The 18859-nt window shown below is 38.1% G+C and overlaps 1 protein-coding gene across 7 annotated transcripts in view; it reads left to right on the top strand.

Annotated features, from left to right (window-relative positions):
- The window catches only part of NF1 (neurofibromin 1), a 170926-nt gene that overhangs the window by 15059 nt on the left and 137008 nt on the right, over window positions 1-18859 (top strand). For all 7 annotated transcript variants that reach the window (XR_010593768.1, XM_008178856.4, XM_008178855.4 and 4 more), the window contains exons 2-11: window positions 1028-1171; window positions 4757-4840; window positions 7422-7612; window positions 10544-10650; window positions 10959-11026; window positions 11326-11401; window positions 12995-13152; window positions 17110-17283; window positions 17930-18052; window positions 18354-18428. Coding sequence is in view for 6 of the 7 variants with exons in the window: in XM_008178856.4 (XP_008177078.1) it covers window positions 1028-1171; window positions 4757-4840; window positions 7422-7612; window positions 10544-10650; window positions 10959-11026; window positions 11326-11401; window positions 12995-13152; window positions 17110-17283; window positions 17930-18052; window positions 18354-18428 (1200 nt within the window). In the remaining variant the exon portion in view is untranslated. The remainder of the gene's footprint in view (window positions 1-1027; window positions 1172-4756; window positions 4841-7421; window positions 7613-10543; window positions 10651-10958; window positions 11027-11325; window positions 11402-12994; window positions 13153-17109; window positions 17284-17929; window positions 18053-18353; window positions 18429-18859) is intronic.

Below are 18859 nucleotides of genomic sequence, written 5' to 3'. Positions count from 1 at the left end.
GCGCAGCCCCCTGCCTCTCTTCCCCCCCCCCCCCCCCCCCAGCACTGCTTTACCGTGTTATATCGGGGTAGAGGTGTATGTTTGCTAGTACATTAGTTAAAACATACTTAACACATTTTGCGTCAGTCTTCTAGATTATGAAAACAATCTTAGCCTTAGGATATGTCTGTATTTCCTTTCTTAGCTGAAACACACAGTTCCTTTCTAATCATTTGTTATTACATAAAGATATGGAGCTTGGAAAGATTGGGTCTAAACTCTTTGCAAGAAGTGTGTTAAGACTAAACACCTCCGTGTGATTCGAGGAATTTTCCTGCCTCAGAATGGGATAGATTTAATGGATACTAAAACATGCTGAAGAGTTAGCAATTTATTGCTCTTGTGCAAGCGGCTCTGGCATTGCCTGATGCCTGATTTTGTAGTTTCACACAATGCTGCTGTGCTGCTTGTTGATGGATGTGGATCTGTCGGAAACTTTCCGAAACAGTTAGATGGAATTGCAGTGAATATTGGAATGCTTCTTAGACCTGAATGAGTTTGTCACCTAGGATAGGTCTCTGAATTTCTCTTATCCTATTGTCATACTTTTTATCTTGACAAAAGTTTCAATGGAGATTTTGAAGTCAATGTGTAGCTTCATAAATACAGAAGATGTACTTTTTTTGCTAAGATTTTTGTGAAAACCGGACGTGTCTCTAGGTGCTTGTTCAATTTCATTGCTTAGTGACTTGTAATCATACTTCTCTGACACGGAATTTGGTTTGTTTGGAAATTGTCACAGAACAGATGTTTGGCTTTAGTTGAGAAACAAGCAGTAAAAACAGGTGAATCTTGATTTTGCTTCCTGCAAATGTCCCTAGCAGAAAGATGAGAAATACAATAAAATGTTACTGTAAGATTGTCTTTAATAGAATGTTTTACAACAGAGTATATAGAGCCTCAAGGAATCTTTAACCTTCCTATAAAACTGTAAATCTCTAACTTAATATACAAATACTAAGTAATAATACTTTTTTTTTTTTTTCAGCTTCCCATAAAAGCTGGCCAGCAGAATACCCACACCAAAGTCAGCACAGAACATAATAAGGAATGTCTCATAAACATTTCCAAGTACAAGTTTTCCCTGGTCATAAGTGGTCTCACTAATATCTTAAAAAATGTTAACAATATGGTAAGTTTTCTAGGTTTGGTTTATTGGATGCTTTTGAAAATGGTTATGAATTTTTATTTACAGAAACTTTGTAGAATGTCTAGTCTGACATTGACTCAAATTGCTGCTTCATTTTGTGCATTTAATAGGGTACCAGTTAACTTACTGATTTTTTTTTAACTTCAAATGCAGTAAAGTTTACCAACAAAATTGAAATGAGCATCCACATTGCATGTGAGGGTGATGAGGGAACGTGGGCGACAAGGTCTAAAAGGAAGAATGTTTGTAATGCTGCATCGGATAACCCAGAAAGTGTCAGTCACAGAGGGAATGGGCAGGGTGGAAAAGTGCATATGGCTAGGCGAGGGGTACACCCAACACATACCCTCTTAGGCCTGGGTTTGTAAGCAATCCTTGCATGTCTGCTCTCCAAACCAAGTGGAATATATTTTGTAAGTGGTGCACTTGATCACTGGGAAATGGGTTCTCTCTGTACAGCTGCATAAGCATGCCATTGAACTAATGAAGCAATATTTTGCAGCCTTGGAGGAGACTGAAGAGGGCAGTTGGGCAGAGGTATCCAGTGAACAGCATCCAGAGCGATGGGAGCTGTTCTAATCCTTTCTGTTAGAATGTATCCTGCCAGGAAGAGCAATATTGGAAGAGCGAAAAACGAACAAGCATTTAAAACAAACCTAGGGCATTAGATTCTTTTCAGGATCTGTTCAGACACTCTGCATAAGTGCATGGTGCAGTCATTTGCAAGTTGCCATCTCATAAATTACATTTAAAAACAAAAAGAAAAATCCAGGAGCCATACAAGCTTATCAGCCGAGAACCATGAAGGAAAAGGCTTGAAAAAGACTCTTTGGCCTAGTGGTAGTCTTACAGCGTTAATCTCCTGAGCACATCCCTTCGAGGCTTGTAAGGGATGCTTAGCTTGGGTGGAGTGTTTCCTTGATATTTTCCCCCTCTGACTGACACTTGATGTAGCTTGCAGTGTTTCTTGGGTGGATCAAGGACCTCCTTAACACTGAGTTCTTGCGGGCAGCAGGTTAAAGTCAAGGGACAGAAAAAGGTTCAAGAAGACCTTCCCACCAAACTTCAAAAAGACCCTTTCAAACTCAAATTTGTAACATTAAATGAACAAAAAACAGAGGGTCCTGTGGCACCTTTGAGACTAACAGAAGTATTGGGAGCATAAGCTTTCGTGGGTAAGAACCTCACTTCAGATGCAAGTCTGAAGATGAACAGTCTCCCTCTATACTGTTTGTGAAATGCAGCAAGGCAGAGCATGGAATCACTTTCAAAAATATACTAAAACATTATTGAAACTTCACCCTCATTAAATTAACATTGACAACTAATTTGATAGAGTGCAGTAGACAAAGTGGGATGGGGAGGAACAAAGGAAAACTATTAAATATGGATCCTAAGTGTTCATTCTAGGACAAATAAAAATGACCAATGGGGCAGGCAAGATGAGAAATGGTAGTTACTTTGAAAAAGTGGAGGGAGAAGAAATGAAGCAAATTTCATGGGCAATCAACTTCCAAACCATCAGATCCATCATGACAGCACTAAGGGTGGGCTCCCTAAAGGGCCAATAGAATGTGAACATGTCCTCACCAGAACAAGAGAATGAGTAGCCTATACCTACACTAATGGACATAAAAATTAATAGTGCCAACTCAAAAGTAAATCAGCCACACTATAGATATCAGTTGTAAGGAGTCCTAATAAATAAGAGTGTAAGCTATACAATTAGAAACAAAAATTCTGTATTGTATCTGATGTGTGTAGCTGAAGCCTGGCCTGACACGAGCAATTAAAACCTGGAAGGAGGCTTCATTTCTTGGAAGATAAAGTTAGGGAGGTAAAGAGATCATTAGGTTGAAAAAGACAGAATGTCTGAGCCATCTAAGATGAGAGGGAGAACACCCAGGGAACCGTTTACTAACAATGGACAAAGATGAACCTGGAATATGAAAGTTCAGGTTCTACATGAACAGCCCATGGAGAGAAGATGCTGCACGGGATTGGTTCCTGCAAAGTAACCAAACCAATCCAAAAACGTGTGGTGCAATGTATAGTAAATGCAGTGTAATTTGTACATGTATATAAAGTGTGTAACTTTGGATGTGTGGCATGCCCTATACCCACCCCATTCACTTGAGTCTTATCAGCTCAGCAAAGCTTTGCTGTATGCCAAATAAAGGGACCCTAGTAGTGAAATCTGGAGTTCGATTGAGTGTTTTGGATCCCAGAGAACTGGACAAGGTGTTCTGGATAAGCCGAGTGGGAAAGGTCTCTGAGGGAATACCAGCCATGTACCACTTTTAGTACCACTTTTCATGGAAAATGGCCCAAAAATTATTAGTCTGACTTGGTACTTCCAAGTGAATCCCTCCATAAAGTGCAAAAATAGAAGAATGAATCTTTTCATATCAATGTTCTGTACTCAGTAGCAAGACTTAACTTTTCCTATGGTTGAGGGAAAGAGAACTGGATGAGATGGTCCAACCAGCTAGCAATATTTTTCAAGCACTCCTTCAGTATGGAGATCAGACTGTGTGTCATTAGTCTACTCCATGTTTAGAAAAGATAGCTTCAAGAGGCCTCCTGCTCAGCTAAAGCCTACAGATATTTGAACTAATCTTTCAAGCAGTTTTAATTATCACATCATTTTTAGAAGCTTCTTACTGTGTGTTCTATCTACAGTCAATGGAACTAAATACATTTTTTGGCTAACCCTTCTCTGCTTTGTTTTGCTGTTCCAATCTGAATATTGATACGCTTAGTCATTGGCGCTGGTAGTGAAATTGGATGCTAGTTTAAATATGTGATGGACTCTTGCATCCTAGATTTAAAATGTGGCATCCGCTTTGAAGATCCAGTAGTGTATTTGTGTTTCTTCCTGTGGTCTATGCTAAATTCTACAGCAGTCAAACTAAGTTTGTATCCATAGATTTGTGGAAACCTCAGTTCTGTTAAGTATTGTCTTGGCAATAAAATACAGCTCTAAAGAAATCAGATATGTTAGACAAACAGTAATAGCTACTAAAATAGAATTTTGGGGTCATGAAAGTGAAGGACTTGCTAGGCTCTCTAGTTGTTCTACTAGTGCACCTCCAATACTAATTGGCCTGCCTGTCCTGTCCCTTGTTATCTTTGTTCAATTTATGTCATTCACGCCAAAACAGTTGGTTTACTTCATGCTAGGAACTAGGAAGGAACCATTAATCTCATTTTCACTGGCCCTATTTCTAAATTTGAACCCAGAGCTCCAAAGGTGGAAAGGCTAGAGCTTTGGGGGGAGGGGATAGTTCAGTGGTTTGAGCATTGGCCTGCTAAACCCAGGCTTGTGAGTTCAATCCTTGAGGGTGCCATTTAGGGATCTGGGGCAAAAATCTATCTGGGGATTGGTCCTGCTTTGAGCAAGGGATTGGACTAGATAACCTCCTGAGGTCCCTTCCAACCCTGATATTCTATGATTAACCTACTGTGCTGCTTAATCTCCAGCAGATTTTCTGTATCACCTAAATGCTGCAATGGGCTACCAGTCAGATTTTTGCACTGGAGCTAAATCTGTACCTTTTCTTGTAGAGGATATTTGGAGAAGCTGCTGAAAAGAATTTATATCTCTCTCAGCTGATTATATTGGATACACTGGAAAAATGTCTTGCTGGGGTAAGTAGTCAATTTATAATTGCTGAGTTTCTGAATCAGATGTAGACACAGTGAACAGAAGTTTTATAAATGTGTGTGTATAGTAGGTAGTAGTAAACAATCATTTGATTTATGTCACATAGAATTAATGCTAATTTTAGAAAAACTCCTATGAAATAGTTAATGTAACTGATAAAATAACAATGTGTAGAATGGTTTCAGAGAGGTAGCTGTGTTGGTCTATATCAGCAAAAAGAACAAGGAGTACTTGTGGCACCTTAGAGACTAACAAATTCATTTGGGCATAAGCTTTTGTGGGCTAAAATCCACTTCATCAGATGCATGCAGTGGAAAAAACCGTAGGAAGAGAGAGAGAGAGAGAGATATATATACATATATACACACACACACAGAGAACATGAAAAAATGGGTGTTGCCATACCAACTCTAACGAGATTAATCAATTAAGGTGGGCTATTAGCAGCAGGAAAAAAAAAAACTTTTTTAGTCTCTAAGGTGCCACAAGTACTCCTAGTTCTTTTTAATGTGTAGAATGTCCATCCTCCCTCCCCACACCCAATTAACAATGATCAAAAATGTCTCGACTTGCTAACTAAATGGACAAAGGAAGGTTTCAGATCTAACCTTTCCTCCACTTCACTTCCAAAGTTCTAATATTATATGTTTCTCTACAACAATTCATATAAAAAGAATAAACCATTGTGTGCATGGAAAACAAATTTAAATAAAGTAATGGGGTTCAGTGTTAAGCTTCCATTGCATTTGTATAAACTGTAGATGGATGGGGAGATTCTAAGTAGGGTTACAAACAAAATTATAAAAATGGTTTCATTTCACAATTTAATACAAAATTAAAGGATAATTTTACAATCATTTTAAAAGTGGCAAATAGTAAAAATTAAAATATAAATGCTTAAAATATATTAAAATTAATGAAGTTTGTGGAAGTCATAGTTAGTGTTTCCTAAATGAAGTAGAGATTTCTTGTTGATGTAGTTCTGTTTCTATTTTCTATAATTATAAACCCAGACAGAATCTTTTGCTATTGCCATATTAAGATTACTTTTGCAGGTATTTCCTAGTTTACGTTATTTAGCCTTGTCCAAACTTCCAGTGGGAGTCCAATCCTGAAGTTTCCACACAAACTTTCCTATTTCATTCAAATCTTTGCTGAGAGGCAGTTTGCTTTTACCTTTGGGATGAAAACAGTTGTATAATTGCAAAGCCAAACTTCATCTTAGGTAAAAACTGAGTCTCAGGTTTATTCCTAGAGATTTCTTTTAGCTTTGTTCCAGGAAGAACGTAATGAAATCATCAAAGCTGTGTGCAATTCCTTAGTACTGGTTGTAAAAGATATTTCTCTACAGAGTAATAAATACAATAGAGTTTGGTTTATCAAGGTGGAACATCTTTTAATATAGTAAAGATGTTGATGATGTAAGTAATCGTGCTGTTTTAAATATGTAAGAAAATAATGTAGGTATCTACATAATGCAGAATAGATTTCAACTTCAAAAAAAAGTAAATGATACCATATTTTTCTTTCCTTTGTTTAATGTAGAAACTTAGACTTGTCTAATTTCATAAATCCATATCTTCCTTTTTTAAAAGCCACAATTTATATTGATCAAAAACCTCAGTGTGTTTCAGATACATGATGAAACCTCTAACAGCTTAAAATTGTATGTCTTGTCAATTTAGATGAAAGCAAGTTGAGCCAGTATGTTTAGTAAGACTTGAGCCAAAGCTGTATACAAAGAGAGTTGTGTTCTGTGATATGGTCAGACATATTTCTTGCTTACTATTGCTTCTTAATGTTTCACCAAGTTCTCATGGCAACAAGACTCAGGTCAGCTAAGTGGGATCACTGGAACTTCTGAATTCCCCAGAGTAATTTCATTGGCAGGATTTTAAAAGTTTAAATGCTGACCTGACCCTCTGTTAAGATTCTTAGTAAAGTTGCTCTTCAAATTCTTTCTTAAATAGTTTCCTTATGTCTCATACTGTGCAAATTGGAAAAAGTAGAATTCTACAGGAAACTGTAGGGTTTTTTGTTCTTGTCTGGAATCACGCTGACTCAATAAAGAAGCACCCTCTCTTTCATCATGTCATTTAAATCCCTACTGGAGGAAAAACTACGGTCAGAAAACCATTTGAGAGAATTAAGAGTCGGAGTTTAATTTAGGTTCTTCTAAGGCAAACAACTGACTCAAATGCTCTAACACCAGTGATTTGACAGGTTTGACAGGTATTCAAACCTTTTGCTTGAAAAAAGTATTTTGATAGCCCATTCAGTACTTGATGATCTTGAGCTACTAACATTGTCCCACAGGTCAGGGATGGAAACACATTCGAAAATGTAAAATATTACGTTACGTGAAATTATAGGAAATTACTGTTAGCATGAGGTGTGTCAGAGCTTTTCCACTTAATTTGAATTTAAGTCAATGGGAGTTTCTACTGTGTAGAGAGTAAGTAGTACAAGATCTGTTCCTGGGATAGTAGTAACTAGAAATACAATTTTTGCCTATAAAGCTGTGAAAGGGAATTTCAGGAAATAAGTGAAATGTTTACATTTTAGCAACCAAAGGACACGATGCGACTAGATGAGACGATGCTGGTCAAACAGTTGCTGCCAGAAATCTGCCATTTTATCCATACATACCGTGAAGGAAACCAACATGCAGCCGAACTTCGCAATTCTGCCTCTGGGGTTCTCTTCTCTCTCAGTTGCAATAATTTTAATGCAGTCTTCAGCCGCATTTCCACCAGGTGAGTGCATGAATGGCAGAGCTTATCCAGTGTATTAGAAGTCTTATCAAACACCGTGAATGTTGTCTGGCTCTAATCAGTGTAGATTAAAACAAAGGCTAAAATTCACGACAGACCTTTCTGATCTGAAAAATATTAACTTGAAAATGCTGATGGGGAGTTTGTATCATATAATAAGCTGCTTACACCTCTATCCCAATATAACGCTGTCCTCGGGAGCCAAAAAATCTTACCGCGTTATAGGTGAAACTGTGTTATATCGAACTTGCTTTGATCCACCGGAGTGCGCAGCCCCGCCCCCCCCGGAGCGCTGCTTTATCGTGTTATATCGGGTCGCGTTATATCGGGGTAGAGGTGTATTTGAAATCTTTTCTGATGAAAATCCCTCTACATTTCAAAACTCTGCTTAAGCATCAGTTGATAAAATTAGTCTGATTCTGTCTCCATTCTATGTTTTTGTACAGCTTATTTTCTGGGTGCTAGACTCACTTATTTTTTAGACCTGCTTTTATATGAAAAAAATCTGCCATAGAACGGAACTAATGATAAAAACCAAGTTGAAATGTAGGGTGGGTGCTTGCTAGTGAGAGATTTCTAAAAATTGACAGAGATGCTTAACTTATATCCATTAATGTGTTTGCTGTTCCATGGTAACTTCTAGTTCTCTGCAGCTCTGTTGGAGCCTTAAGGGTGTTGTCCTCCCCTATTTTCCCTACTTGAAGGCCCATATATATCCATCTTTTTGACTGAGGAGGATGGGGCATGATTGCCTTGACCCTAAGAATATTACTCTTTATTGCTTTGGAAGGAGCCTGCTTGTCCTCTCACATGATTTTTATATCCGTGTAACCCCACTGATGATAATGGAATTCCTCCTGATTTACACCACTCTAAATGAGAGGTGAGTCAGGGCCAAGGTATGCTATCCCTTCTTTACTTCCCACATTGCAATCATCTCTTTGGTGCTGTCTTTGGCCAGCCCACCAAGGTTGCATGGAAGCTTTTATTAAGGAAATGCTTTTATGTCCTTTGAAAGTTGCTTGAAAAGGTTTAACTCTTACCAGAGTAGTGTGGTTATAACCAACAGTAGTACTTGAGTGGATCATTTGTTGGAGTTGGATCCAATGCTCCTTTATTAGGGTTGGGCAGCAATGAGTATGCTAGTTTGAGTTGTTTTTAGTACAACAGTCTAATTAAAACTAGGGCTTGTGTAACTTATACAATTAAAAGAGCTTTGAGAACATTAGAATGGAAGTGCATTCAAATTTTAAATATGAAACTTGGTAAACATCTAATTAGCTGAAATCTCAACTATTTTTTAAACTTTAAAGGTCTTTAATAATCTCTCAAGGACGTAGACTTAGTAGCTAGGATGGAGGATATGGTTTTGCTAAATAAATTGATTAGGCTTACAGGGTAGGAAATAATTCCATGCCCTTCTGTTATAGGGAGTTACACTAGAACCTATTCTTGTAGATAGTTCTTTAATGTTTATACATCTGCAGTATAGCTTTTCAGTATAAGTCTTTTTTACTCAAATTTAATTTTTGAAATTCTAGGCTGTTTCAAGGCTGGAGTTGATTTTTGTTTCCACACAATTCTGTTTTTCATTGGTATAGAAGTGGTTAAACATTTGGCTGTTTGTTGATAATATCCACAGAGGTCAGCCTGCCGACAGTTAGCATTGCTGATCTTTTGACCCATGCTTCCTGTTTAGGCATATTTCTAGGCTCTGTACAGCAGCTGGGGGATTTTGGGCATGTAAAACACAGCATCAGGGACCTTCCCGTTCTCAGCGTGGGCTGTTAAGTTTTCCCTCCATTGATGAAATGAAGAGCTGCTTTTGTGTGTAGTGGTAGAAATTGCATATCATGTCAAGTACACATCTGTAGCTTTGGAAGGGGTCAACACAATCTTATAACTTGCAGGTGCATATGATTTAGTTATTAGTGGCTTGTGATCTGATATGGTGTTTAGTAAGTTACCCTCGAAAAAGGAGGGAAAAGATTTACCACAGTGCTTAAACTGATGTGATTAAAACTAATTGAGTTTCATTAGGGACAAAAAAAAAGGGCTCCCCTTTGCCTGAAGGCTGACTGCAGTTCCCTTCAGAGACTGTGAATACTCCTGATTGTTGCCCAGATGGTATAGCTCAAGTGCAAAGCAAGGCACTCATTCCCAGGGGCATGGCCCAAAGGCATCACCAGCATGAGCCGGAGAGGTCAGTGCTCAGGTGAAATGAAATATAGATTACTTCCACAGCATTGTAAAGAAAAAGAGGATATAGGGTAAAATCTTGGTGTTAACATAAATATAAACTGATGGCATTTGTAACTTACATCTTGAAATGTTGAGAAATTTTCTTCTGGAACTTTTCTATATGAAGTTAAAATGAAAATATTCTGTAAAATTAACTCTTAATGGTCATCCAAAGTTAGTTTTTAATTCCTGGATCTGTCAAAGTTCTAACTATAAGTCTCTGGAGGGGATGATTCATAGATTCTAGGACTGGAAGGGACCTCGAGAGGTCGAGTCCAGTCCCCTGCCCGCATGGCAGGACAAAATACTGTCTAGACCATCCCTGATAGACATTTATCTAACCTACTCTTAAATATCTCCAGAGATGGAGATTCCACAACCTCCCTAGGCAATTTATTCCAGTGTTTAACCACCCTGACAGTTAGGAACTTTTTCCTAATGTCCAACCTAGACCTCCCTTGCTGCAGTTTAAACCCATTGCTTCTTGTTCTATCCTTAGAGGCTAAGGATGATCCTTTAATATTCAAATGTTTACTACTTATTTTCATTTCACCTGTATAATAGGAGGTGTTTTTCATAAGTATGAACATGTCAGCAATGGCAGACAGTCTGTTTCGAGAAGTTAATTTAATTTACTGTTTTGAGTTAATACTTTACTTTGCATCTCTTTAGATTACAGGAACTGACTGTGTGTTCGGAAGATAATGCTGATGTTCATGATATCGAACTTTTACAGTATATTAGTGTGGACTGCATAAAACTGAAACGAATATTGCAAGGTAGGCTGTGAAATTGTGTGTCTTTGGGCTGATCATCAGACTGGTTTTGTGCTGCTATAGCTATCTGTTTAGAAATCCATAGTTAGTGGTATTACCCTCTAGCATAGACAGTTACGCTGGTATAACATATTCCTGTATATTAATTTAGAAACAGTATAATTTTACTTAATTCAAATGATAATTAGCATCTGATTTTAAAATAATTGGTGCTTAAACCCCTGAGTTGTCTTATTGGGTTGAATTATTATATACCTATTTTGTTAGAAATGAATTTCTCTTTCAAATGTTGAAATTTTTTATTTTTACAGAGACAGTATTTAAGTTTAAAGCCCTAAAGAAAGTAGCTCAACTGGCAGTTATAAACAGTCTTGAAAAGGCAAGTATGTTATCATTGATATATTCTAAGCGGAATTTTTTTGCTGTTCCTCAGTCATTGATTTGCAGTCTCATGCCCCTGATTGAATTTAGGAATGGGAAAACACTAGTCTCATTTGGACAGGTCACCTTTCACTGTAAACACACATGTATGAGAGTTCTGTTGTAAAAGCACTGCATACTGAGAGACTGAAGGACAAAACAAAGTCATCTCTTCCACTGGAAGTTTATTTCCTAAACTGAGTTTATTTTCTAAACTGATTGTTGCATATGTGTAAAGACGTGTTGAATTATCTGTAGGCATTTTGGAACTGGGTGGAAAACTATCCCGATGAATTCACAAAGCTGTACCAGACACCACAGACTGATATGGCGGGTAAGACATAACAAATCATTTTGATGTGTATTTTTTAAAATATGGATTTATCAGGCTAAGTCCATTGGTTGTCTTTTTCACAAAGCTTTGTCAGAGATCGCCAACTTCACTGACATTTTGTACACTCCTTGCTTCTCAGGCAGCTCGCATAAGAGAAGCATCTTTCTGCCATCCTTTGCCAGAGCAGCTTGGGATACACTCTTTATCTCTCTTCACTCAACAAATGGAAATGGGGAGGAAGGGGGTAATGGTGGGAATTGGACTGCTTTTATAGAGCTCTATTTTGATACACATAACAAGTAAACAAAATGCACAAACATAAACTATCTTACATACAAATAAAAGAAAATTTACAAATACACATTTTAGCCCCTGATTCAGGAAAGCATTCCTGTTCAGGAAGGGCACGTAAGCATATGCTTAGAGATCTGCAAATCTGTAGCTATCTGCTTTATATCTGCGGCCCAAGTTTGCAGATCACGGATGAATGCAGATCCAAATTTTATATCTAGAGTCCTGCAAATCTGTGTATATCCGTGAACTGGATGCGAATACAAATTTTGTATTGACACAAGGCTCTACATATGCTTTAGTCTTTCTGACTAGAGAAGGACTTAAGCACATTTTAAAGTATTTTCTGAATCATTGTTTTAACCCTGTTTATAGCCCAGTTCAGCGACAAGGGCATGCCTAAACCTGGTTGTAAAACACATTTTATTTTTGTAGATGGAGCCATATTTTGCCTCTTATGTTCTGTTCCCCCTTTACCTTCCTTGTCAAAAGTGGTGCCAAACTTCTTTTGCTTGCCGGTACTCAAGACACATCCTTCCAGTTTCCATTTGTGTCATAGCAGGACCTGTATCTGAACTCTGAAAATAGGCTGAAATGTCTGTTACTTGTACATGCATATTTTAGTGTCATCTGCAAACCAGAATTCTGGAAGGTTTTTCACAGTTTAAACCTTCAGCTACTATCTAGTGAGTTGGTTAGCTGGAAAAAGAATGAATGTCATTGATTTTAAAAAATATGGAAAATAGTTAAAGCAAATTGTCATTTGTACACGTCAATTACAGTATTTCATAGAATAGTATTTTTGATCAACATTTTTTTCCCTTTAGATGTTTTAAATCCCCCTTATTATTTCCTATTTCTTTCTGCAGACAATAATACCTAGCTCTGACATAAGTCTTCATCCACAGATCATATGTATTTCTAGAATGCTCTGTAGTAGTCAATTCTAGTGAATTAATTATGTTTGTGGCTGTCTTGCTCATACACCTCTACCCCGATGTAACATTAATTCGGATATAACGTGGTAAATCAGTGCTCCTGGGGGGGCAGGGCTGTGCACTCCGGTGGATCAAAGCAGGTTCGATATAACACGATTTCACCTATAATGCAGTAAAAAATTTTTGGCTCTCGAGGACAGCGTTATATTGAGGTAGAGGTGTATTTCTTCTTTATTGAACCAGTGCTTTTTCTTTTGAGTAATGCTCTTTGCAAACTAGGATTATGAGCTAAACATAACAGGATATTTAAACACTTTTTCCCTCAGTGTTTCTTCCGTAGTCATTTGGTTGTTTTATGATGTAGATTGTGCAGAGAAGTTGTTTGACTTGGTGGATGGGTTTGCCGAAAGCACGAAACGTAAAGCAGCAGTTTGGCCACTGCAAATCATTCTTCTTGTCCTGTGTCCAGAAATCATTCAAGATATAGCCAAGGATGTGGTGGAGGAAACCAAAATAAACAAGGTGAAGAAAGCTAAAATGTCATAGTGAATACAAGTCTGAATTCAATAGGGTGTTTGTCTTGGCATGTCCCATATTGTTTTAAAACTCTATACGGTCTGATATAAGCCTACTCTGCTTCTATTTAAAAAAAAAACGCATTTAAACCCCCCTATTAAATCCCTGTTTTTTCTATTATTCAGGCTTCTCGGAGCTCTCACCTAGCCCTTTACTTTCCCTACCAGCAGAGCTTTGTATAATGGCATATATCCTGCTTGATGAGGGTTGTATAGCTACTCCTGACAATTCAATTCCTGGAGCTAAAAAAAGGGTTTGTGCAACACTGTGAGTCATTCACTCCTGTTGGTGGTGAACAAATTGCCACCTCAGCACTTACAGCCCCTGCTGGGCTTGAGAGTAAAGAACTGTCCTAGAGTTTTGAATCCTGCTATTCCTCCCCAAGTCCCTTAATCAAGTTTTACATTACTGCTAATCTGAACTGAACTTTGTGGGTGGTGGGTTTTTTGTTTTGTTTTTTTGCAATGTGTGGAAATAAGAACATAAGAATGGTCATACTGGGTCAGACCAAAGGTCCATCTTGCCCAGTATCCGGTCTTCCAACAGTGGCCAATGCCAGGTGCCCCAAAGGGAATGAACAGAACAGGTAATCATCAAGTGATCCATCCTCTGTCACTCATTCCCAGCTTCTGGCAAATAGAGGCCAGGGACACCATTCCTGCCCATCCTGGCTAATAGTCATTGATGGACCTATCCTCCATGAATATATTTAGTTCTTTTTTTGAACCTTGTTATAGTCTTGGCCTTCACAACATCCTTTAGCAAGGCGTTCCACAGGTTGACTGTGCGCTGTGTGACAAAAATACTTCCTTTTGTTTGTTTTAAACCTGCTGCCTTTTAATTTCATTTGGTGACCCCTCTAGTTCTTATGTTATGAGAAGGAGTAAATAACACTTCCTTATATACTTTTTCCACACCAGTCATGATTTTATAGACCTCTATCATATCCCCCCTTAGTCGTCTCTTTTCCAAGCTGAAAAGTCCCAGTCTTATTCCAATCTCTCCTCACATGGCAGATGTTCCGTACCCCTAATAATTTTTGTTGCTCTTTTCTGAACCTTTTTCAATTTCAATGTATCTTTTTTGAGATGGGGCGACCACATCTGCACGCAGTATTCAAGATGTGGACATACCATGGATTTATATAGAGGCAATATGATATTTTCTGTCTTATCTATCCCTTTCTTAATGATTCCCAACATTCTGTTCGCTTTTTTGACTGCTGCTGCACATCGAGCGGATGTTTTGAGAGAACTATCCGCAATGACTCCAAGATCTTTCTTAAATGGTAACAGCTAATTTAGACCCCATCATTTTATGTGTATAGTTGGGATTCTGTTTTCCAATATGCATTACTTTACATTTATCGACATTGAATTTCATCTGCCAATTTGTTGCCTAGTCACCCAGTTTTGAGAGATCCTTTTGTAGCTCTTCTCAGTCTGCTTGGGACTTAACTATCTTAAGTAGTTTTGTATCATCTGCAAATTTTGCCACCTCACTGTTTACCCCTTGTTCCAGATCATTTATGAATATGTTGAATAGGACTGGGCCCAGTATAGACCTCTGGGGGACACCACTATTTACCTCTGTCCATTCTGAAACCTACCATTTATTCCTACCCTTTGGGTACGTCTATACTTACCTCCGGGTCCGGCGGTAAGCAATCGATCTTCTGGGTTCGATTTATCACGTCTTGTCTAGACGCGATAAATCGATCCCGGAAGTGCTCGCCGTCGACGCCAATACTCCTGCTCCACGAGAGGAGTACGCAGAGTCGACGCGGGAGCCTGCTTGCCGCGTCTGGACCCGTGGTAAGTTCGAACTAAGGTACTTCGACTTCAGCTACGTTATTCACGTAGCTGAAGTTGCGTATCTTAGTTCGAAGTGGGGGGTTAGTGTGCACCAGGCCAATGTTTCCTCTCTTTTAACCAGTTTCCAGTCCATGAGAGGACCTTCCCTCTTATCCCATGATGGCTTACTTTGCTTAAGAGACATTGGTGAGGGACCTTGTTAAAGGCTTTCTGAAAATCTAAATATGTGATATCTAGTGGATCCCCCTTGTCCACATGCTTGTTGACCCCCTCAAAGAATTCTAGTAGATTTGTGAGACATGATTTCCCTTTACAAAAACCATGTTGATTCTTCCCCAACAAATTATGTTAATCTATGTGTCTGTTAATTTTGTTCTTTACTATAGTTTCAACCAGTTTGCCCGGTACTGAAGTGAGGCTTACCGGCCTGTAATTTCCAAAAGCCCTTTTTAAAAATTGGCGTCACATTAGCTATCCTCCAGTCATTTGTTACAAAAGCTCATTTAAATGATAGGTTACAGACTACAGTTAGTAGTCCTGCAGTTTCACATTTGAGTTCCTTCAGAACACTTGGGTGAATACCATCTGGTCCTGGTGACTTAATACTGATTATTTTGTTAATTTATTCCAAAACCTCCTCTAATGACACCTCAATCTGGGACAATTCTTCAGATTTGTCACCTAAAAAGAATGGCTCAGGTTTGGGAATCTCCCTCACATCCTCAATCTGAAGACCGATGCAAAGAATTCATTTAGTTTCTCTGTAATGGCCTTATCGTTCTTGAGTGCTCCTTTAACATCTCGATCATCTGGTGGCCCCACTGGTTGTTTAGCAGGCTTCCTGCTTCTGATGTACTTAAAAAAATTTTTGCTTCTACTTTTTGAGTCTTTGGCTAGCTCTTCTTCAGATTCTTTTTTTGGCCTTCCTATTATATTTTTACACTTCATTTGCCAGAGTTTATGCTCCTTTCTATTTTCCTCACTAGGATTTAACCTCCACTTTTTAAAGGATGCCTTTTTGCCTCTCACTGCTTCTCTTTCTTTGTTGTTTAGCCATGGTGGCTCTTTTTTGGTTCTCTTACTGTGTTTTATAATTTGGGATATACATTTACGTTGAGCCTCTTATTATGGTGTCTTTAAAAAGTTTCCATGCAGCTTGCAGGGATTTTTCTTTCGGTGCTCTACCTTTTAATTTCTGTTTAACCTCCTAATTTTTGTGTAGTTCCCCTTTCTGAAATTAAATGCTACAGTGTTGGGCCGCAGTGGGGTTTTCCCCACAACACAGGGATGTTAAATGTAATTCTATTATGGTTACTATTACCAAGTGGTCCGGCTGTATGCACCTCTTGGACCTGATCCTGTGATCCACTTAGGACTAAATCAAGAATTGCCTCTCCTCCTGTGGGTTCCAGGAGTAGCTGCTCCAAGAAGGTGTCAAGAAACGTTACGTCTGCATCCTTTCCTGAGGTGATATGTACCCAGTCAATACAGGGATAGTTGAAATCCTCCCCCTTATTGAGTTTTTAATTTTAATAGCCTCTCTAATCTCCCTGAGCATTTCACAGTCACTATTACCATCCTTATCAGGTGATTGGTAATATATCCCTATGCTATATTCTTATTATTCGAGCATGGAATTACTATCCAGAGAGGTTCTATGGTACAGTTTGGTTCATTTAAGTTTTTACTTCATTGGATTCTACACTTTCGTTCACGTATAGTGCCACTCCCCTACCAGCACGACCTGTTCTGTCCTTCCGATATATTTTGTACCCGAAAAGCTTGGTTTGCAAATGAAGATGTGTAACACAGATAGAATTTGACTTGGCTACAATTAAAAATAAGCAATCCTTGGAGCATCCAACTTGGCCATTGCCAAGCTGATTATATCATGGTATCGTCACACAAATGTGAATGGTCCAAAGTGAGTGTGTAATGAATAAAATATACTTTTCTAAACTGATACACCAATATTTCCTTTTTTTTTTTTGGTATTTAAACATATAAAAGCTCTGTCCACAGCCCCTAAAACATCGGCTATAACTATTTCTTTCTTTTCTTTTTTGGTTGTTATATTTGAATTCTGCAGAAACTGTTTCTGGACAACCTCAGGAAAGCACTTGCAAGCCATAGTGGGAGCAGACAGCTGACTGAAAGTGCTGCTATTGCTTGTGTTAAACTGTGCAAAGCATCCACCTACATCAACTGGGAAGATAATTCTGTCATTTTCCTTCTAGTGCAGTCCATGGTTGATGATCTTAAGGTAAAGAGGAAGAGAGACGAGTCTGAAAATCATTTTGTCATTTCCTAGATCTGATGAGAAAATTCATTTGAATTTGTGTTTTACTCCAGTGTCATGGAGTATCTTTAGTAGCATTTTTGTAAGCAAGCTGTGCATGTTCTAGTATTATAATTACACCAGTATTGCAGCTCTGGTATTCTTCATTCACTCCTTACTTTCCTTCTCTCAAATCCCACATTGTCTCTTGACTTCCTACATTTTGTTTCTGCTGAATGCCTTTTGGCTTAAATAGCACTAAGGAATTTTATATTCTCTTCATGCAACATTTACCCACTTACAGCCCCTATGTAATGCCCAAACCACTTCTTGCTTTTTCCGAATACACTTTAGCTCCTGGTATTGCAACATGTAATCAACCAAGCTTCTGAGACTATATTGGTGAATAAAAAGCAAGGATAGCGTCTGAATTTTCTTTTTTGTCTCTATTAAATCTATAAAAATTGCCTTTTTTTAAAGGTTACATATTATTTAAGTGGTTTCAGAAATAACAAATGTTAGCAGATTTTTAAAATTGTAACGTTTAGAGTGGCCTACTCTCTGATTTTTAACAAATTAGTCATATATTACAAGCAAACTGAAATAACATTTTATCTGAATTTTTGTGTAGACCTTGCTGTTTAATCCGTGTAAACCTTTCTCAAGAGGCAATCAGAATGCAGATGTAGACCTTATGATAGACTGCTTAGTTTCCTGCTTTCGCATAAACCCTCAGAACAACCCATACCTTAAGGTGAGGCCATGATTTTATGGACAAGTAGTGTCTCCTGATGCTATTTATGACTTGTCAGATATCAAGGGTGTGCTAGTGGCAGCCAGAAATTCATAAATAATTTCAAACTACTTAATATTTGTCAGAAATTCTTTGTGTTGAGTATTTTGTATCAATCTATTTCTGCTGTTCTGATACTGCTTGTATTGACACTTTTTTAATTTACTAAAAGGGCGTTGGTGCTTTGTTTAATCTGATCTTGAGAGAGGTTAAAGAATAACAGTTTTCCCAAATGGCTTTTATATTAATGTTTTTCTTCTAGATCTGCTTGGCACAGAATTCCCCATCAACGTTTCATTATGTGCTGGTAAACTCACTCCAGCGAATAATCACAAATGTAAGTTTTAAAAGATTTAATTAGCCTAGAGGTGGTTAGTGATTTTATTTAGGAATTGAAATAGTCATTTGACTAGAATTTTAAGCAGTAGACTAAATCTTGCGCACTGTGCTCATAGTACTAGTTCTAGCACAAACATCAGGATTTGCCCATTTATGGACAATGGATTCAGGTCTCTTTGTTTGACCAGTTGGGCTCACTGAGTTACAAGTCTGCATCTCAGTACAAATTTAATGTGCTGAAATGTGAGGATGAAAAAGCCTGTTTATTTTATTGTTTTTAATACAAAGTGCTATTTTCCTGTTGCATAACAAGCTTGCTCATTAGCCACTTATCAGGCTTCAAAATAGGCTGAGATTCTAATCACCATAGTTGCATGGCAGCAGTTCCTTCACTGCTCTAACCCCTCTTGCTCTTTCCAGTGTATTGAC

The sequence above is a fragment of the Chrysemys picta genome, chromosome 19, assembly GCF_011386835.1.
Source record: "Chrysemys picta bellii isolate R12L10 chromosome 19, ASM1138683v2, whole genome shotgun sequence".
NCBI classification, from domain to species: Eukaryota; Metazoa; Chordata; order Testudines; family Emydidae; genus Chrysemys; species Chrysemys picta.
Note: the sequence above shows the minus strand (reverse complement) of the source record. Positions and strands in the feature narration are given on the sequence as shown.